The 22,566-nt window shown below is 37.0% G+C and overlaps 1 protein-coding gene across 4 annotated transcripts in view; it reads left to right on the top strand.

Moving 5' to 3' along the window:
- Positions 1-19,586, top strand: part of RNGTT (RNA guanylyltransferase and 5'-phosphatase) — a 303,195-nt gene extending 283,609 nt beyond the window's left edge. For 3 of the 4 annotated variants that reach the window (XM_063096565.1, XM_063096564.1, XM_063096563.1), the window contains 2 exons: positions 15,505-15,628; positions 16,985-19,586. In XM_063096565.1, the coding sequence (XP_062952635.1) occupies positions 15,505-15,628; positions 16,985-17,148 (288 nt within the window). In that variant the 3' untranslated portion in view covers positions 17,149-19,586. Of the gene's footprint in view, positions 1-15,504; positions 15,629-16,984 lie in introns of those variants that run through there. The other variant, XM_063096566.1, reaches the window with a different exon arrangement.
- Positions 19,587-22,566: the final 2,980 nt, after the last annotated feature.

The raw sequence follows: 22,566 nt of genomic DNA, 5'->3' as shown, positions 1-22,566 counted from the left end.
TTTCTGTTCCTGTCCTGTCCTCGCTTTCTAAAAACTCCAGATTTGGTATTTAAAATATGGGGGGGGGGGGGGGGAAATACACACACACACACACACGCCTATACATTATATACATATGCATCATATACATATACTTGCAAGCATGCATACACATACAAACAGACACACACAGCCCAGACACAGAAAATTATACATAATACAAAGGAACGATTGTTTCTGTGCTTATATCTTCTCTGTTAGTTTATCTAGGCATTTTGTAGTTTTCTGGGTGAATATAGAGAGAAAGGATAGAAAAAAGAGTGAGCATAGCAAACTACTACTCAATTTCATTGTGGAAAATACATGGAAAATTATTTTGAGAAGGAAATGTAGGCTCATTTTAGAGTGGCAGAAAGGGAGGCAGAAACCTATTTTAAATTCATCCTTTCTTACAGGGGTCTTAAGACCACTGTTTAAAATAGGCATATTACAAAACTAGCTCACAAGAATTGGAAGGGTTAATGTTTATAAAACCTTTGCATTCCTATCAGTTGTGCTATGCAAATGCATTTCTTATTTAAAATTTGTATATTTACAGTGTATATTTTCTAGTGCTTCTCCTAATTGGACACTTGATGCAAAAGGGAATGATGCATTTATCTTTTTTTCCTACTGTGGACAATATTGATAAATGCTGGGTAGATGAGTCATTATCTTTCATATTTTAGGAAGCAGAAAATTCTTGGCTTATAATGAATATGATGCAATAGGATGCCTTAACTACTTTGTTTTTCATCTGACATAAAAATGCATGAAAGATGGCTTGCTTGCTTCCTTTTTCCTCCCTGTTACCCCCTTCTCCTCTCCCTACTAGCTGACATCCCATTTCCTCTTTTGCTACAAATCATATTCACATCCAAGGTAGGAGAAGCCTTATTTTATATGGCATCATGATTTTAAGGGACTCTTACTCAGAAAGCTATGGTTGATCCCACTACTATCACCTGTGTGACTGAGTTGTTAAGTTGAGCTTATTCTGTCTTGATTTGGTTTGGTTTTCAGGCCAAAAGTAAATAACTTTTCATTCATGCATGCATGCAGAAATTTTAAGTGAGCACATAATGTGCTAGGCCCTTTATTAAAACTCTCTCCTAATTGAGCTTACTGTCAAGTTGGAGATAAAGTGAATTCAACACTCAGTCTTTCTAAGATAAGGAAGAATAAGGTACTGTTATGAATGAAGCACAAGAATCTGTGGAATCAGAAGTTTTCCAGAGAAAGTGATCCTGGCAAAAGAGAAGTGGCTAGCCAGAAGGCCAAGAGAGTATGCGTGCCTGTCAGAGGGAAGAGTAAGTACAAAGGCATGGACCAAGAGTGCCTAGTTGGTCTGAGGGATAAAAGTCATTTAATAATGGCTGGAATGTTTTGAAGTCTGATGCCATTTGTATAATTTCTTTGTGTAACATCAAGTTTTTTTGTTCAACACATATTTATTGAGGACCTCTAATGTGGTCAGTGGGGAATCTGGCAGTGAACAAATTAATGATCCTTGTTTTGTTCACTCAAGGAGCCTACCATCTAATGGAGGAGAATGTAAACAGAAGGAAGGAATTATACTCTAAAATATTATGTCATGTGGTATTTCAGGAGCTGACAAAATAGGCACAATTCTATGGAAAAAAATGCCATCTGAAAATTTTAAATTAAGGTCAAGCATCAGCTATATTTTGCTCACACATTATGCCAGTGGGATTATAGAAGAGATGTGGATGAGAGTGTTTGCCAGCCTGGGCCGCCTCTTCACAGTGCAGTCACTGTGGGAAAGGAAGGTGGCAGGAGCCATGTGGCAGGGTCTAAGTTGACATCCCGTCCTGAGGGTTGTCCACCTCCATTGTTTATATACTTCTAGACTAGAAAAAAATATCCTCCCCCCTTCCTTGCTAGTTGCTTGAAATCGATCCATTATTCTCTTTGTATACACTGTGAGGGTTTTCTTTTTCTCCAACTTTGGTGCTTGGTTTTGAAATCAGCTTAGTGGATGTCAACTAGTTTGTTTATTTTTCTTTTAATGAAATAAAATAGAAAAGAAAATAGCAGAATTCATTGTGCAAAGTAAGGAAATAAACTGTTTTATGAAATGTGTGTGTATGTGTCTGTAGGGGATTGGGATATAAACTGTTTTTCTTGCATTAGGGAAGCTGCATCAAACATTTTTCTCCTCTTGGTAAAACTTGTATGACTGCAAGTAAAAATTTGGCCTGCAGAGTTATCCCTTTTGTATATAAAGGACTGTCTTGTAGGTCACTCCAGAGTCAGTGTACTGGACTGAGCTGCCAGAAGTCTGGACCCTACTCCAAGCTCTATATCCAAAGAGACTTACACCTTAGACAAGTTACAGGCTTTCTGTGAACCTCAGTGTTTTTCATCTAAAAATAGAGTTGGTCCAGGTAGGTCAGCTCTTATGCTCTCTTCCAACCAACATTCTGGACTTAATACTCTTTCATAAGCAGTTGCTTCGAAAAGATGAATTGTCTTAAAATTGATCGAACATTTGCACAGATCTCTGTCAGTTCAGAGAAATGATAGTAGGGGTTTAAAACAAAAAAGTCCAGAAGCAAAAAATATGTATATGGCTTACTACCACGTTATCCTGATTCCTTATAGTAGATGCTTGTCCTCCCCCTGCCCCGCCCCCCAAAGTGCATGACCACAGCATGCAAACAAGTCCTCTGAATGAAATAATGAGTATAAAAGCACTTGGCATGATACCCGCATAGTAGAGCCTCAAAAAAATGTGGAATTAAGAAAATGTTGCTCAAGATTTCAGTCCCTATGCTGGACAGTTGTTATATGGGTTACTTGTCACGAAAGTGAGGAAAGCGTGAACGCTCTCCAATACTTGGGAGGGAGGATACCTCTCGGCCGATTATTCATTACCAGTTATTCTATCTACATATATTATAAGTGCTCCCTTACTCCTTTGTGAGATGCCAAGGGACAGAAGGTGTCTTCCAGGTACCTTTCTATCACTGCATGCAGTAGGGAACATCAAGTACAGTGGGATTCTGCATTCTCAACTCCTGTGGTACTTGAAGGCTGCCTAAAAAGAGAATCCAGCCATATAATAAGTAACAGAGCCCATTTATCCCATTCAGATGTTTGGGTGTGTAGGGTCCCTTTTTCTTTAGGAGCTCACCTGTATTCTGAGATAGCAGCAATTAAACTGAGCTAAGTGTAGCAAAATAGTATTCATTACAAACTGAGTTAAAATTCTCAAAGAGCTCTCCACTTGTAGCAGTTTCTTAATGTTATGAAGCACAGAACAGTGTGGCCATCAGAAAGACAGAGCTGCTTAGAGCCCCATTTGGCAGTGTAGAGCCTCATTTGGGGCATTGTTAGGCAGTTCTGTTGACACATGAATGCATTTCATATAATTATCATAAAATTGTGGCCTGGAAATTGAGCAGCCATCGTGCTGCATTTCAGACTTCACATTTATAATAAGCTGTAATAAAGTAAACATTTTAAATGGATATAAGAATAGGCATTACTTGCAATCACAAATGTATGTTCAATTGAAGTGCTTTTGAAGCTCAATTTAACAAAGCAAACAAATTTCCTGGCATTATTATCATAATTGTTCTCACTGTTGGGTTTTGATTTCTAAAAAGTTATTTAAGAGAAAGACAAGTCACTAAAAAACAAAACCAGCAAAAGGAAATATAACTACGAATGAGTTACCTTCCCTTTTATCACATCAGAATAAAAAAGAAAAAGAAAGAAAAAAATTCCAAATGTTCATTCTGCCACTTCCTCTGACTTGCCAGACCGTTGCTAGCCTGTTTAACATGGAGTTTATTTTTCATGACTAATTTAGGGTTAAATTTGGCAGTTTGCTCTGTCATCAACAGGCTCTGGAGTGGGGCTACACAGCATTCATCTGCTAGTGAAACTCCAGGCTGTGCAATAGTTAAAATAGGGAGTCTTGTCCCCACCCCCCCTTCTCTAAGGGCAGAAAAGGACTAGAATATCCATTTTACACCAGAGTGAGAGAAGCATGGCTATATGTAAATTTAGTACCAATTAGATGCTAGGATTTGAAGGACTGTTGTTCCTGGAATATTCCAAATGCAAAAATGGAAATGATAGTGGTAACATCTGAAGTGTGATGGCAAGACAGTTAAAGCAGTGATAATTTGGAGCCTTTGGGCACAGAATGTTATCAGGAAGTGATCCACTGTGTCTTTTGTGGCAGCTGACAAACAAAGCAGGTTTTGTGTTCTCAGCTTGTTACTTTCCAGCACTCCATAGTGTTCTCCAATTTTGAATAACCTTCCCCCACCAAAAAAAAAAAAAACCTTCCCATACTGTCATTTGACTATAGCAGGCTCTCATGTAGCGAGTGTGCTACTGGCACAACAGTTTACCACAGTGGAAGCCACAGGAGCTGAGGGTCACAGGTATACTTGCCTAAAAGTTGGCAGGGGCACAGCATGGCATTCATTGGTAGGGGGTGCACTTTCAAAGACTCACACGGTGATTTCTGATAGTCATGGAGTTGAGCTAAGTGAAAATTAGAGTAGGCACACCACCGAAAATATCCTGTAAAATACCGACAACTTGAAAACATTCCTGGCAAGCATATCATTTACCTGATATATTATTTTTGCTAAGCACCAAGATTGTGCAAGTTACTTTATAGAGGAAAGGTAAAAAGCCACCTACTTTGTTTATCCTCAGACTTAATTTCATGTACCCAGAAAATAATTTCCCAGAAAATAATAGGTTACCACAGCTACCTTATGTAGAATAGATCCTTTGAAGGCTTGATAAGAGTAGTTGAGTGGTGAATGTCCAAAAATGTGGAGCTTTCTTTGCCCATGTAATTTTGTTTTTTGTTCTTTATTCACACTAGGAGATACTCTCATTATCCTCACTGAGACAGGACTAGAACAAAAACCTAAGGGAGTATGGGAAGTGGGGAAGGAGGGAACAAAATGAGAACCTGATTCTGGTTCCAAATGTAATCATTAAAAATTGTGAATTGTGAAAATTATGCTCTCTAAGATCAGGCAATCAGGTACTTCTAAGTATGGAAAACTTTAAATAATAGCATGCATTTATATACATTTTACAGACATACAGACGTCTATGCAAAGATGCCTCCCTCCCCCATCCCCTCCCCCACCAAGTTTGAAAATAAAAGCAGATAAACCTGCTGCCAGGACAAAAAAGACTGTTTTAATCACTGGAGCCTACTAAAAATTTAAATAGTGCTGATCATCAGTGAAATCTTTGTATGTTACCTCAACCGAAACCCAGCTTAGGACACTTAGAACTTTCTTTATCTTCTCCACGTCTTTTCTCTACCCACTTTCGGAGATCCCACTTCATTTGTCCTATCTTCTTTCCAGATTCTTTCCTCCAGACTAGTATTAGCTAGCACATGGCACTTGAGGCTCATGGTTTTTGGTGGTGGTATTTTTTTTCCCCCTTCACATGCAGCCTATGTTTCTTAATCATTTCTCTTAGAAGATTATGTTACATTAAACTCAATATGACCTGCTAGAGTACACATGTCTCCTTTAGTTTATGTTGACCACAAAGGGAATACTCCTTTAGCTCAACTCCATTAGCTCTTTGCTTTAACTGTTTAGTAATTTCTTGATTAGTAGTAAACAGTAATAAAATGTTCTTTTTCCTCTAGTATGTTGAATTTCCCAATTGTTTACCGAGAGACAGAACAATGTAGAGCTCTAGATCCAAATACAGTCTTGAAAGAATTATTTAAATTCTCTAATCCTTATTTTCCTCATGATTATAAAAAGGATAATAATGTATGTAAAGTGCCCTGCTACATTGCAGGTATTAATGGATGTTAGTTCTCTCCCCATCCTTTCCGCATGAAGGAAAAAAAATCTCAGTAATTTAAAAAGTAAGTATCTCTGATGAGAATGTCTTCCCTAAAAGCCTTAATTTTTTTTGAGTATAAGTTACTAAAATAATTATTTTGCTATTTCCTTAGATTTTATACTACCCCAGTATATAAATGTTCACACACATACACATACAATAATTAACAGAGATAATGGGGAGGGAGGACTTTGGTAGTTGAATATTCCGCAATAAAAGTGTTTGATTTGGGCCGGCCGGTGGCTCACTCGGGAGAGTGTGGTGCTGATAACGCCAAGGCCACGGGTTCGGGTCCCATATAGGGATGGCCAGTTAGCTCACTGGGTGAGCATGGTGCTGACAACACCAAGTCAAGGATTAAGATCCCCTTACCGGTCATCTTTAAAAAAAAAAAAAAAAGTGATTTGATGATCTCCAAGTTTTCCGCTTGGAGTTTCAGCACCAAAATGTTTGATTTTATGAGAGGTTAATGTGATGTGTTCTGAAAAAAGTATTTTTTTGAGGAAGATATTTAGGGAGTATGATGCAGATAATTTATTGTAATCATTTTCAAACTTTCAATATCTTTTCAGAGGTTTTTGATATCCCCAGTACCTGGAGCTGATGAGGCAGATTTTAGATAAATCCATTGTGAATATCTTTCAAGGAGTACATAGAGACACAAAATAGAACCCTAGGGTTCTGTGCAGTATTATTATCATTCTATATTTGTGTAATGCCTTTGTCAATAACTCCAAGATTTCTCTTTCAAAGAAGAAATATGGTTGTTGAGAAAGCATGTATAAAAATAGAATGATTGTGTATGGTGAGGAATAAAAGAATGACTCTAAATGGCCAATTGGACATACTGAATGCAAGCTACAGCTGCTGTGGTCAGAAGGTCTTAGTGAGAATCTGCATTGACTTGAGGTACAGACTTGTAAAAAGGAATCCTGGAAGCTTTGTTTGCTCCTGATCACCACAAGAACATTTTCACTAAACCAAGTAGTTCTGTGTACCTAAACCTAATGATTCAAAGGTTGTGTGGGTCTATATGCTTTTGTGCTTTATAAGTGTCGCTAAAGCAAATTGAGTCATTTTAAAGGACAAAGATCTCTAGAAGATCAAAAAGGAAGAACCTCAGCATATTGTTGGTATTCTAAGTGGCAGGAAGAACAGGAAGGAAATCTTCATTTATTATTTAATTATTTTGTTCTACTGCTACATACCCACATACATCTATCTGGAGGACAGTTCTCCAGAGGCCTCTACCCTTTGAGAAGGGATAGTTGAATAATTGAGTTTAATATGGCTGAGAGAAAGGAGATAAAAGTTATATGTAATCAGCACACATTGCTAAAGGAATTTTTAAAAATGAAACTTATTGGATCCAGATTGTTAGCAAGTTAGAAAGTAAATGAAGGACTCATTTAAGTAAGTTTGAACTATACATTGATGTCTTAATGAATTGCCTTGCTCAAATATTAGCTTCAGTATATTGTGAACTTTGTTAAACATGGATAGTTAATGATCATTAAAATAATTTGTTAGGTGTTTATTACTGCCAGAGTAGGTAGACCATTTATCAAGTTCAATATGACAAATATACTTTATGAATTATTTGCATTGGTTGTGTGACAGACATCTTAAAAAATGAGCAATGTCAGATGACTGTCATTGTACTTATAACTATTTATAAAGAGAAAAATGCATATTATGTATTAGCCTCCTGCCCATATTAATGGTACATTGTAAAGCTTCCCTTGATTGTTTATTGGTTTTATTATCCCAAGCATGCAATGAATCCATGATGTGCTCATAATTCTCATCGTGCTTGGTACTAAACAGACAGGGAGGCAATATATTGTACCATAAAGTTTGGCACTCAATTTAGTAAGTCATTACCATTACTTCACCTCACCTCACTTTACCTGGCAGAACCTCCTGTTTTGTCCACGTGCCCTTTTCCTTTTGCTAGTCATGCCCATGGAAAGGTTATTCAATCTAATAATGGCTTCTCATTTGGTCCAGAAATCAGACAAAAGCTTTGCAGCTGTGAAATGCAGCCCATTTTAAAATTAACCTATTGTAAATCCTTAATGATCTAGAAATTCTGCAATTTGCTATGATTTGTGGTTTGTGCTGCAACTAGAATAGCAAATAGCAGAGATGATGCAGGTCCGAATGATGTGCATTTGGAAAGTAAGAGAAAAGAAACTTGACAGATATTGTGCTTTATTCAAGCCAATATGTTATGTCCTCCTGCACTTCATTAGTCACAAGTTACTTTGTCTCCTACCCATGGACTCTCCCAAGTGGAGTGTAATCCTGGGAAATAATTACTGAAATTACAGTGTATTGTAATTACAAAAACTAAAATTGTCCTTAAGCGTGAGCCTACCTTTGCCTCCTTTAATACTTTTTCAACCTAGAGCCTAAATTCTTGGGGAAGAGGAGGGCGTACGTTTTTGATTCATGAAGACCTAGAATTTGAATTTTGATGATAAAACAAATCAGCTCTGTATCTTTATGCAAGTTACTTAAACTCTCAGGCTTCTGTTTCCACATCTGGAAATCTCACTGGGTTCTTGTACAGATTAAATTAGATGCTGTGTCAGAGAACCTCGTAGGGATACAATACATTTCTCCACCACTTACTATCTATTAAACCCTGATCAAATTACTTAACACCTCTGTGCCTCTGTTTCTCTGTCTGTAAAATGGGGATACTAATAATACCTACTTTCTAGGATTGTTGTGAAGATTATATAAATTAATTCATGAAAAGCACTTATAACAGTACTGAACTCCTGGTATTTAGTAATTACTAACCATTCTGGTTGACAGACAGTAAATTGATAGTCGACAAATAACTTACAAAACAATAATAGATAATGTAAAGGAAAGGTGTAGGGTGCGCTCAGACATTTGTAAGAGCTAGAAAGATAAGCAGTGGCTATGTCATTTAGTGCTTTGCAATGGGAAGCCATTGACAAGGAATGAGATGATTGGATTTACTTTTTTTTTTAATTGACATCTTTCTTAAGTTTCTTTTTTTCTTTTAATTCACCTTTTAAAATTTACATATGACAAATATACTCCTTTTGGTATACAGTATTATGAGCTTAGAAAAATGCATACAGACATTTAGCCACCACTAGAATCAAGACACAGAACAATTCCATCACCCCCCAAAAAGTTCAGCATGATCTCTCTTTGTAATCAGTCACCTCCCCCACACCCAAACACTGCAACCACTGATCTGTTTCCTGTTTCCATAATTTTGCCTTTTTGAGTATATCATGTAGATGGAGTCACATACTCTATAGCTTTTATTCATCCATGTTATTGTATTTATCAATAGTTCTTATTCATTGTATGTTAGTATCACAATTTGTTTATCTGTTCATGAGCTGAAGGACATTTAGGTTGGTTCCAGTTTTGGATGCTAATGAATAAAATTATTGTAAACATTTTATTCAGGTTTCTATGTGAACATATATTTTCATTTCTTTTGGGTAAAATACCTAGAAGTGAGATTGCTGGCTCTATAGTAAGTGTATGTTTAACTTTGTAAAGAAACTGCCAAACTGTTTTCCAAAGTGGTTATTCCATTTTACATTCCCATCAGCAATGTATGAGAATTCAGTCGGTTTGCATTGCCATCAGCACTTGATATTGTCAATGTTTTTAATTTTAGACATTCTAATAGGTATATAGTGGTATCTCTTTGTGATTTTAATTGGTATTTCCCTAATGACTAATGATTTTGAACATATTTTTACGTGCTTATTTTCCATTCATATATCCTCTTTGGTGAAGTGTCTGTTAAAATCTTTTGCTCATATATTTAATTGAGTTATTTTCATATTATCGAGCGTTAAGATTTTTTTTATATATTCTTGATACAAGCCCTTTGTTAGATATGTGATTTACAAATATTTTATCCTAATCTATGTCATGTATTTTCATTCTCTTAACAATATCTCTAGAGAGCATAAGTTTAAAATTTTGATACAGTTTAATACTATATCAGTTTTTTTTTTTATGGATCATGTTTTTGGTGTTGTTTCTAATAAATCTTGCCTAACCCTTGGTCACAAAGATTTTCTTCTATGATTTCTTTTAGAAGTTTTATAGTTCTTAGTTTTATGTTTAGATATACTTTCCATTTTGAGTTAATTTTTGTGTAAGGCGAATGATATGGGTTGAGGTGCATATTTTGCATATGGATATCCTCTTGTTCCAGCACCATTTGTTGAAAAGATTATCCTTTCTCCATTGCATTGCATTTCCTTTGCACTTTTGTCAAGTATCGATTTATATTACATTTATGGATCTATTTGTGAGCTCTCTATTTGATTCCACTGACCCATATGTGTCTCTTCTTACCAGTACGACACTGTTTTGATTACTGTAGATTTATACTAAGTCTTAAAATCAGTTAGGGTCACTTCTCCTACTTTGTTCTTTTAAAATTTGTTTTGGTTGTTCTAGTTTCCTTGGCCTTCCATATAAAGTTTAGAATCAGTTTGCCAATATCTATTTAAAAATTCTATTGGGATTTTACCTGTGGTTATGTTAAACCTATAGATCACTTTGGGAAGAATTAACATCTTAACAATATTGAATCTTCCAATCGATGAGCATGGTATATCTATCCATTTATAAGGTCCTCTTTGATTTCTTTCTTTTTTTTTTTTATCAGTAGTTTGTAGTTGTCAGTACACAGATCCTGCTTTATTTATTTGTTTATTTATGTATTTTTTGGATTTATACGTATTTCATGTTTTTTAGTTTTAAGAGTTGTAAATGATATCTTTAAAATTTTAAATTTCCAGTTCATTGCTAGTATATAGAAATACAGTTGGTTTAGAATTTACATATTCTGTATCTATTTATGTATGTATTTAATATACTTGTATTCTGCAACCTTAAATTTATCAATTCTAGAGCTTTTTTTGTAGATTCCTTCTGTGTAAATAATCATGTCATCTATGAATACAGTCTTATTTCTCCCTTTCTGACCTGTATGTCTTTTGTTTTTCTTTAAGTAAGGGAATGACTTGATTGAACTGACATTTTTCAAAAATAAATCTGACTTTCATGTAAAGAATTGATAGGACAGGGAAGTGTAGAAGAGACCAAAGGAAACTGTTGCAGGAATCTGAGAGACAGTGATGGCTTGGCCTATGCTATGTAAGTAAAAGAAGGGACAGATAAACATATTTACAACATATTTTGGAGGTAGAATCAGTAGGCCCTGGTAATGAATTAAATAATGAGAAAAAATAGGAGGAAGGGATCAGGAGGACATCAAGGTTTCTGTCATGAGGAACTGGGTGAATGGAGTTGCCATTTATTAAGATGGAGAAGACAGACTACCCTTCCAAGTTGGCAGAATAGACGGTCCCCAGTGTCACCCTCTCCCACAATCAGCCAAACTACAACTATTAAAGAGAGCAACAACTACCAAGCTGGAGCTGCTAGAGTTCAAGGGAGGAGGAGGAGAGACCTATGGAGTTCATGACGATGGGAGAAGCTACCATGAGAGAAAGAAAGGACCGCTTCAACCATTTTGAGCCCCTGTCACTTCAAGGATGGCCCTGGTAAGCACACAGAGCAAGAGCTGGCAAAAGCCGCATCTGTGCCCTTTGTGTGAAGTTACTTGGAGGCTGCAGGGGAGAAGAAGGTATTGGTGACCCCCAGGCCAGCTAGACCACTACTGAGTTCGTGGACCCACATAGGAGCGAGGGGCCATAGACAACTGAAAAAAGGAGCCACTCAAAGGCCAGTGAGTCATCACAAGGCTCTGGTGGGTGACCCACCCCATGGGAAGTGTTTGGAATGTGGGGTGTGGGGGAGATTGGCCCACTGGGGGAACATTGGGGCATAGCATGGACAGCTGATCTGCCCTCCAATCAATGCAGGACCACTCAGTGGAGACTGATCAGGAATAGAGAACTGCAGGCGGGGAAGTTTGCTGAAAAGACTCAGGCCCAGACCTGAGTTTCCACACAACCCAGCTGTACTGGACCTCACAAGACATGGAAGTGCTTACAAGGTCCACAATTAAAACCTCAGCTACACAAAAAGCCTTCTCCAAAGAATTAGCAGCAAAGCAACAATTTAGCTCAACCACAGGGCTCAATTGCTGGTCCCCACAGGAAGTCCCCCCCATTTTAGAAGTAAGCAAAGGACAACAAATTAGTTCCAGGGCAGAGTTTAAATGGTAGGAATAGGAAATAATCCAACACAGAACTGAAAGAAAAAACAAAAAACCCACACATCAGAGACATAGTTCTGATATTCACCAGAAAAGGTCTAACACCACCAAAGAACACCTATAAAACCTAGAAGGACTGGAAGCCCCTAGGCTCCCAAGCAAGGGTGGGGAGGAGAGCCGAGGGCCTCATCCATACTCCCTTGACATCTGAATCCAGCCCAGCAATCACCAAGCAACAGCTGGAAGCGCCCCCAGCTCCTGAGCCAGGACAGTAGGGGGTTGTGAGCCTCAGCCATGCCCCTGCCCCCATGTCTGCATCCAGCCCAGTGAAGACCACCAGTCTGCCGGTGGAAAGTGCCTCAAGTTCCTAAGCCAGGGCAATGGGGGGCTGAGGGCCTTACCCATATCCCCCTGACGTCCACATCGAGCCCAGTGATGACCACCAAGCCGCTGCTAGAAGTGCCCGAGGCTCCCAAGCCAAGGTCGGGGGGGCCTCAGGCCTCAGCCACAACCCCTACAACGTCCACATCCAGCCCAGAGATGACCAAGCCACAGCTGGAAGCTCCCCGGGCTCCCAGAGTGGTTGTGGGGGTGAGGGTCTCAGCCACACTCACCCCCCCCTCCCCAAGTCGCATCCAGCCCAGCCACTACCGAGCCACCACCAGAAGTCCCCTGGACTCCCCTGCCAGAATGAGAGAAGTGCCACGGGCCTTGACCGTGCCCCCCGCCCCCCACTGTATCCCACTTCCTCTTCCCTTCACCTGCTCCACAACATCTTAGAATGTAATAATAATAATAATAATAATAATAATAATAAATTAATTTTTTAAAAAAGATGAAGAAGATGGGAAGAAATAGATTTGGAAGAAGATGAAGAGTTGAGTTTTGAACATGTTGGGTTTGAGAAGTTTACAGAACATTCAAATAAAGGTGTCAGATAGCTGGAATGTGTGTGTGTTTGTGTGTGTATATAAAAGTTTATATGTAGGGTATAATAGGAAGAGTTTGGGAATGAGTCAGATATATGAGGGACAAAGGCTTGTAAAGACATTCTTTATTTTCAGTTGCATTGCTTTTACACCTTCAATATGCCAAGATCGTAAGATCTTGTTTACCTTGGGCCTTTGGGCACATTGTTAATCACTTTCTGAAGTGTGTGTCTCCCTCCGTCCTCTCACCCACTCTCCCTTCCTTCCTGCTTCCCTGCCTCCCTTCTTCCCTTCTGTAAGCTAGCTTTTTATCATCCTGTAATGTAAGTCTTACCTTAAATGTCATTTCCTCAGACTACCCCACCTAAAACCAGTTATCTTTCTCCTTGCATTAGTCTCTGTTACACATTCTCTTTTCTTCATAGACCTTATCATACTTTGTAATTATTTATTCATTTATTGTCTGCCTTTCACACTATACTGCATTCCAAAGGGCAGGGACTGTGCCTATCTTGTTCACTGTCGTGTCACCAGTACACAACCCTGCACCTGGCACGTGACTGCTCAATAATATTTGTCAAATGGTAGGAAAGATAGGTCTAGAGCTCAGGAAACATGGCAAATAGATAAAATCTGGGATTTATTCACTATAGTTGGTATCTAAAACTAAGAAGTAAATAAAATTGCTAGAGAAAGAACCTTGAGGACATTATGCTAAGTTAAAGAAGCCATTCACAAAAGGACAAATACTGTGTGATTCTACTCATATGAAGTATCTAAAGTAGTCAAAATTACAGAAATAGAATAGAAGGGTGGTTACCAAAGTCTGGGGGGTGGGGGGATTAGTATTTAGTGGGTATAGAGTTTCAGGTTGCAAGATGATAAAGTTCTAGAGATCTATTGCACAACAATGTGGATATACTGAACACTACTGAACACTTACTTAAAAGTGATTAAGATGGTAAACTTAATATTGTTTTTTACCACAGTTTTTGAAAAGCAACATTTCATTTCCTAATTTTATATTCAATTAACTATTTTACAAATTGTCTACCATGTGCCAGGCACTTTCATTTATTATTATTCCAGTTACCCAGTAAAGTAGGAACTTCTTTGCCCATTTTAGAAGTTAGAAAACGGAGACTATGAAAGGTTAGAAATTTATTTCTGTTAGACCCTACATATGGTATAACACAAATGTAGTTATCTAACTGAATCAGTTGCCCAATACTTGGATATAGATAATGTATCAAAAGTAAAAGGAGGTGAGTCCCTAGCAAGCAAGGCAGGGGAGTTGAGACTAGAATAATGAATATTTGAGAATAAGTTTAGCAAGTTTGCTAAGTGGAAAATCACTTTTTGGAAGTAGGTCTAGTTCCAGAACCACTGAATGTTTTGGACCTGTTGGATTTATTGAAAACGTAAATAGTCCAATCAAATGTAATATTCATTAGGTAAAAGGAATACAATTTGAAAGTTTTTAAGAAGATACACACTGCCTAATATGTGAATTGAAAGCATCTTTTAAAAATTTGCCTCCTTCATATTCCTAGGTAGTAGTGAATATGTGGGTAGAAAAATGAGAGCATTTCAAATAATGCTAATGAAGTTAAGTGATTGCAATCTACCATATGGTGAGGAAAAGTTGTTAGCTGTGAAAGATAAGGATAGAATTAAAATATTACCATGACTGGCATTTGATTTGAAAACTGCAAAGATAAGCTTAGGTTCCTATTTATGAAAACCATCCTTACAGCCAATGAAAAATCTTTTAGAAGGTTCTGTAGTTACCATGGATACTTGTTAGCTTTGATAGAGTAAGTTGTAATCCATATTAAATCGTCTAGGGTGAAGAACCCAGAAGACCTACCAACTAAAGTAAAAGGTAGCTTTATCTCAAAATTCTTGTTAGTTTGGAGATGGAAAGGGTAAATAGCCTAAAGATTAGACTTTTGGTTAACACTGCTTGAAAAGCAATTTAGTTAGGATGCACATGGAGACTTTTGCCTAAATTTCATCCTAGTGTTTACTTTTGATGTGTAACTTTTTTTTTTTTTTAATTAGTAAAGGGAATTTCTTAGTTTTTGACATAGGAATTTAGATGGTGAGACTATTCTGAAAGTTGATGAAACCAAAGCACATACTCAATATCTGAAAGCCATAGAGACACAGACAGTATTGAAGGCATTGGACCCTGTGATAACATATTTGCATTTGGCCCAGAAGTGGCTGATTTCTGCTTAGCTTCTTTTAATTGTTATATATTGACAGCTGTTTTCATGACTATTTACAAAACGTTGGATAAATGAGCATGTGTGCACCATATCTTTAGGCTTGATTAGACGCTTCAGATGACAAAGAGCTCTGCATGAAGAGTTACTGAGGTGTTTTTGGCATTTCCTAATATGTCTGTCACATAGTAGAAGTGAAAGCCTTTTAAATGATTTAAATATTTTCCTCAATTATCTTTTAAAACAGGTGACAAAAGAGCTAAAACAGTATGACAACAAAATTATAGAATGCAAATTTGAGAACAACAGCTGGGTCTTCATGAGACAGAGAACAGACAAAAGTTTTCCTAATGCCTACAACACTGCCATGGGTGAGTATGACAACCTACCAGTGCTTCTTACATTAAAAAAAAAAAAAAAGGTGTTAGAACCAAAATGTGCTTTGTTGTTCCGCTCGTTGGGGCATAGAGTCATTTGGACCTCATACCTGTTTGTGTCAGGTCTGTACCCTGTTTGACTTCAGACATCTTGTAGGTTCTCCCGTCTAAACTGGTGGACTTGTGCCCATGCATCCAAAAGAGAAGTTTAAAGGGCAGGATACTGGGCTGTATCCAAGTTGAATTTATCGAACAACAACAACAAAAGCCATGATAATTTCAGATCTGTTCAAAACTATAAAAATCATTGTTTGCCAGATGGTAAAAGACAAAATTAGAAGGGGAAAATGTAATTTCTAGCTCCTAAAATAGCTTTACAAACAATGAAGAACAAAGTAAATGAAAATCATTAAGAAAAAAACCAAAATCTGCTGTGCTGTTCTTCAGAGTGTTCTTTGGGTACAATGTGAATGCTTTGGGAATTCAGAGTAGTATGTTTCTTTCATGGGGAACAACACGAATTAATTGAAGTTTATTAGGTGCATGACTACTAGTACCAGTTGTTTCCCTAGATTGTATTTTTAGTGGAGTTGAAAAAGATAGAAACCAAGATTAAAGATTAATAGAATTGTGTGCTTTTAGAGTGCTCAGTTGATGGTGATGATAATCATATGATAAGCTTATGAGAAAATTGCCAGTTTAGGTTTTGTAGTTTAAAAGTTACTGTTGTACATTTAGGGGTTCTTGTTGGTTCTGCCATCCATGTTTAGAAAGATTAGTTAATTTCAAAAGTAGGATGATTAAAACTGTCTTTTCTTCCCAAACCAAATAAGGACTGGTACTAAATTTTGATCACTTAAGAAAAAATGCTTTATTTATTAGGCAATTTTGTTATATCTTATTTCAAATAAGTTATTAAAATAGCATGGTCATCCAGCTGCAACGAAGCCTCCCTACTCAATAGGAATGATGGCTGGTGCCATGATGTATGTTTCAAAGAGTGAACATTTTCTGTAGAAGTTTTAGTTGAATATGGACTATAGTACCATATTAAAATCCCATAAAAATTGTTTTGGAGGGATAGAAAACCATAGTGAAGATGTGCTTATAACCCAAATACTTAAAAGTTTTGGTTTAAGATAAATACTACAGGAAACAGTAGCCACTAGAAAGCTATTTATTTTGGGGGCAGGGGAAGAAGGAGATTAGTTTAAATCTGAAGCATGTCACGCAAATCAGTAAAATGGAAGTGTTTAGCATATTGGGATGAAAACCTTTCTCATAAGCCTGTGGTGAGTCAGCTGCTATAATTAACCCTCACGTGAGACATGTGTCTCCCTTTGTCCACAGCTGTGTGCAACAGCATCTCAAACCCTGTCACCAAGGAGATGCTGTTTGAGTTCATCGACAGATGTGCTTCAGCTTCTCAAGGACAGAAGCGAAAGCATCATCTGGACCCTGACATGGAGCTCATGCCACCACCACCTCCCAAAAGACTGCACCCTTCAACCTAAGACCTGCTTCTGGCTTCAGGGTTAAGAGGAAAGATGAGTGAGAAAAAATGCTGTTGTCCCATTTTTGCAGCCAGAGAAATTAAAAAATGAGTATGGCTTAGATGTTGTTACATATTCGAATTTTATTAAAAAAAGGAAAGGTATTGTAGCCAGCCTGTAAATATTTGATGCATTTGTTTCTTGAGTGCTACAATACATCATGGACTTAAACATTTTATTTATATCTGATAAACAGCCTTACCTTGTGGAATCTGAAGATTGAAATATCCAAAGGTTTAAACAAGATTGAAATCAATGAAAAAGAGGCCTTGTTTATATATGGGTAACTTTCACATTTAATTTATAAAGTTAGCAATCTGGAACTGTGAGCCCATAAGACAAACTGTATTTTTTAGAAGTTGTATTTCAACTGTGGCAAATTTTCCTTTTAAAATAGGCAATTGCATTAAACATCCTTGCTATAATTTATCATGGATTCCCTACATTTCTGAGATTCCTGTTTTCAAGGACAAATGACAGAGTTGTTAAGTATTGTACTATATTAAACAACTCAGTTTGGTTTATATCATTTTAATAAGTTTTTTTTGGAAATGTTAAAGTAAAAAAGTAAAGCTTCATTTTTGTGAATTTCATTGTTTCTAAAGGAAGTATTTTGAGTGTTTTCATCTGTTTCTGTTGTCTGAACTATGATATCAGACATCCAGTGTGTCCATTCTGCCAGTGGTTTTGAGTTATTTCATGGAATTTGGATATTCACCACCAGGCCTTTTATGTGTTGTTCTCCTGGGGGACTTTTCTTTTTTTTAAATGCCAGGGCTACTTCTGCTTTACCTCAGTGGTATCAGCACATTGTTAGTTTCATTAAAACACACAACTCACTGTGATCTATGGGAGAGATATCAAATACAAACAATACTGTGTTCGTTCCCTCCAACAAAATGGCAAAGGAGATGCCAGCTGACTCCTTTGATTAGAAGGGAATGTCAGTGGAATAGAATGCTGTCACCAGAAAATGTTCTCCCACTGCTAGATAAATGCAGAGGCAAAGCAAAGACATTTGTAAGAACTAAACATCAAGGAAATCAAAACTTTTATTTTCAAGGTCAGAATTCTATCTGTATTCTATTCTGGGGATGTTATTTCTGTTATACATCCAAATTTTAAAATGTTTACTGTTAGATAATAGATGTAAAGGGCAGCTAATTAATTGGTCATCTGTCATTGTTGAGAAACTATGTTCCAATTGGTTTGTGAAGGAACTCTGAGAATTAGCTGATTAGAGGCTAATCTATTTATTTTTAGAGGTACAGGTTTTAAGTATGTGTATGTAAAACAAATTTTCATGATCTCAATTTTGTATATGTAAGTATATGCAATAGTGTATATTCTTCTACCGATGCAATCAGACATGAAAATCCAAATGAGTTACCTAGTAGACTGAGTATTTGACAGGATTTCTATATGACATAGCACAGATTAACCAAAAATGTATTTATATGCACCTGAGTTTTAATGTTTTTAGACAAAGTTTTTTCCTGCATTGCTTTTCTATAGGAAATACTAGAGTCATGCTTGGGCTTTTTCCTTTATTGTTCCCAAGTTATGAAATATAAAGTGAATTTATCCGAGATGCCATGTTAATATTTTTTTCTAGAGTGCTTTTGTGCATTTGGGCGCTAAAGGGATTAAAACACCTAACTGCCACAATGATTGTTGAAAGAGGGAAATTTCTCAAGGTTCCATAGTGTCTTTTACAAAGAGGGTCTAAATAAAAATGCCTATGCAATTCCAAATAGTCTGATGCCTGCTTCCCCAGGATTAGTGACTCTTCACACAGTATGTTGCTTTCTTCCAAGCCTGTGTAAAGGCAGATCCCTTTTGCAGATATAAAAGCAAGCTTTTCCCAATGATCTTTAATGGAGTTAAAATGTTTATGTTAATTGTAACCTTTTAAATGAGTTATGTGAAAAAAGCATCTCATTTTTAATACACCCAGATATTTTCTCCTTGTCTTTGTGCATTTTAGCGAAAATTAATTTTCTTAATTTATCCTTTCCTTTCAATTACAGTGAAGTCTAATAGTTGGCCTTATAAGTAGATCCTATTTAGCTCTTGAACACACTAGCATCTGCAGTATCATAAAAAGTCATTTAGAAGGTCAGAGGGGAAATCTAGAGTCAGGGCTTGGGACATCATGAAGGAAACGCTTCCCTTCTCAGCTCACTTCACAATAACTATTTTCTGAGACTGAAGTTTTTTAGATAGGAATAAGAAAACTTCACTTTCTTGAGTTATCACTTGTAAGAGCTTTTGCTTTTTGTTTAGAAAAGGTGTGGATGACTCTACTGCCTGGATGGTTACATTTGCTTTCCGTGAAATGCTCAGAAAATGTCAGGACATTCCTTCTGTAATTGTGTGTCAGTGCATATTATAATAAAACTACTGGTTTAAAATAACAGAAAGTCTATCTACTTCGATTTACTAGTTATGCTTTTGTGTCCCTTCTATTGCTGGCATCATATCCTGCTGCTGTCAGCCACACCCAGTATAATCCGTCTGGTTTTCTTGCGCTCTAGAGATTAGCATAAAGACAGGAAATTCTCCATTTTTCTTCCCGAGAAAGAAACTGAGAAATTTGATTGACATGGGGAGATGTAGTTTGAACGTTTTATTCTTGAAGTGTCGGGGAGTGGGGGAAACACATGATGTTTTTAATATTTCTGTTCATCTACCTCATATTAGCAGTCTGCTATGCAAGGGGTCTTCAAAAAGTTCATGGAGAATGTGTATTACGAAAAAACTATGCATGGATTGCAAAATTTTTTTAAACCAAAATAGCTCATCTGAACTTGTTATAATGTGTCCGAACAGGATTTAGTTTGAGGCACTAAGAAAGATAAGACTTCAATTTGAAAAGAGCCCCTATTAGAGCAACATGCATTCTGCTAAAATTGAAGCAAGAACAAACATCAAATTTATGGTGAAACTTGGGTGGAAGAATGGTGAAATCATTGATGCTTTATGAAAAGATTATGGGAATAGTGCCCCAAAGAAATCAGCATTTGTAAATGGAAAACTTGTTTTAAGAAGGTACTAGACAATGTTGAAGATGAAGCCCCCAGCAGCAGACCATCCACATCAATTTACAAGGAAGAAATTTATCTTGTTTGTGCCCTAATTAAGGAAGACCAGTGATTAACAGCAGCAACAATAGCCAACACCATGGACATCTCAATTGGTTCAGCTTATACAGTTCTAACTGAAAAATTACAATTGAGCAAACTTTCTGCTCAGTGAGTGCCAAAACTGTTGCACCCAGATCAACTGCAGACAAGAGCAGAGCTTCCTGTGGAAGTTTTAAACAAGTGGGATCAAGATCCTGAAGCGTTTTTTTGAAGAATCGTAACCAGAGATGAAACCTGGCTTTACCAGTTCGATCCTGAAGGCAAAGCCGGTCAAAGCCATGGCTATTAAGAGGTGGAAATAGTCCAGTTGAAGCAAAAGTGGACTGGTCAAGAGCAAAGTTCCTGGCAGCAGTTTTTTGGGATGCTCAAGGCATTTTACTTGTTGACTTTCAGGAGGGACAAAGAATGATAACATCTGCATATTATGCTTATTATGAGAGTGTCTGGAGAAGGTTAGCCAAAGCTTTAGCAGAAAAATACCCTGGAAAGCTTCACCAGAGAGTCCTTCTCCACCAAGGCAATGATCTTCCTCATCCCTTTAATCAGACAAGGGGAATTCTGTGAAAGTTTCAATGGGAAAATGTTAAGCATCCATCTTACAGTCCTGATTTGGTTCCTTCTATCTTTTTTGTTTCCTGATCTTAAAAAATCTTAAAGGGCACCTATATTTCTTCAGTTAATAATATAAAAAATAAAAAGATTGCATTGATGTGATTAAATTCCCAGGACACTCAGTTCTTTAGAGATGGACTAAATGGCTGGTATCATTGCTACAAAAGTGTCTTGAACTTGATGGAGCTTATGTTGAGAAATAAAGTTTCTATTTTTTGCTTTTATCTTTTAATTCCACTTGTTCACAAACTTTTTAAAAGTCCCCTTGCATGAGTAGATATTCTGTTACATTATTTTTTAATGCATTTAATTCTTTTAGGATACTTAGCAATAAATGTTCTGAAATGATAAAGTAATGAACAACCAAATTCTGTCAATTATGCATTTTTGTAGTATGGAATTTTCCATCTTTAAATGTTTAAATGATACTACCATTTTGAACTATGCATACAGTTCTTCCTGGCAAAAAAAGAAACCTTGAAAGTCAAGAACCAAATACTCCCAAGTGGGGAAAACTCAAGTGATGGGGAAAGCTCTGGCTAGCCCACAGACAAGTTCAGGCTCTGCCTCTCATTGGTTCTATGTTTTCTTTGGAGACACACACACCTTTTTTATTTTTTCATCTTTAAAACGGCAAAATTGAGCCAGATTATCAAAAGGAAACTTTCCAGGTCTAACCATGATTCTTGAGTAAAAGCCAGTACTTTGTAAATCTCCTATATGCATAATAATAGCAGTATTACCATTATTGAATATTCACCAAGCACCAAGACTGTCCTAAGTACACTGCTCTGTGCAGGGAGGTACCATTACTAACCTCATTTTCTGGATGAGAAATCCGAGATTAAGTAGTGAGCTGAGACACTTTCTATTCCAGTTCGTAAATTTTTGCATAGTACTCTCCTAGGTGCTTTGTTGCAGTCCATGACTTTCATGGCAAAGGTCCGAAACTATTGAAGTCATTTCTTTGTTGCTAACAGGGTAATAGGCTTCAAGTACCTCTCTTCAGTATTCGGAGATGAAGTTGGGAGTAGGGAAGTAAATACATTTTCAGAACCTTGTATAACTGTTTATTTAACAATATTTAAATGTGAGTGACTAAGCAGCCATGAAGAGAAGTTTAATATTCTCATTAACATGCTAAATTCCAAAGAAATAAATAATTAAGTTACAAACTGGTCCAACATTTTCCTGATTGTGGCATGGTGAGCTGTCAACTCTGACACTTGGCAGATTGTTGTCAGCCTTGGCTAACCCAGATGTGCCCCTTCCCTCATCTGACTGATATCAGGTGACCACTGTGGCACGATAAGGAAGGTGGTGGTAGAGGGTCTCAAAGGAGATGCCAGCCACTCTTTTAGATTTCACGTTTCACAAAACTCAGGTCTGGGGTTGCCAACTATTTTGCCATGTAAGTACATTTAAAAAAAAATTATGTTGCCATTATTTAATAAAATGAAAGGAATCTTAACACCCAAAAAGGAAGTGGGATATATCTTAGAAGAAAGAACAGGCCTTTACGTAGAACAAATTTTGTTTTATGAAAGATTCACTGCATTGTTCTTTGCTTCTACATTTCCCCCCAAAGTGGTGAAAACTTTTTCGTGGACCGATGTTGGGA

Source organism: Cynocephalus volans, chromosome 5 (genome assembly GCF_027409185.1).
Source record: "Cynocephalus volans isolate mCynVol1 chromosome 5, mCynVol1.pri, whole genome shotgun sequence".
NCBI classification, from domain to species: domain Eukaryota; kingdom Metazoa; phylum Chordata; class Mammalia; order Dermoptera; family Cynocephalidae; genus Cynocephalus; species Cynocephalus volans.
This window is presented reverse-complemented; position numbering and strand designations above follow the sequence as displayed.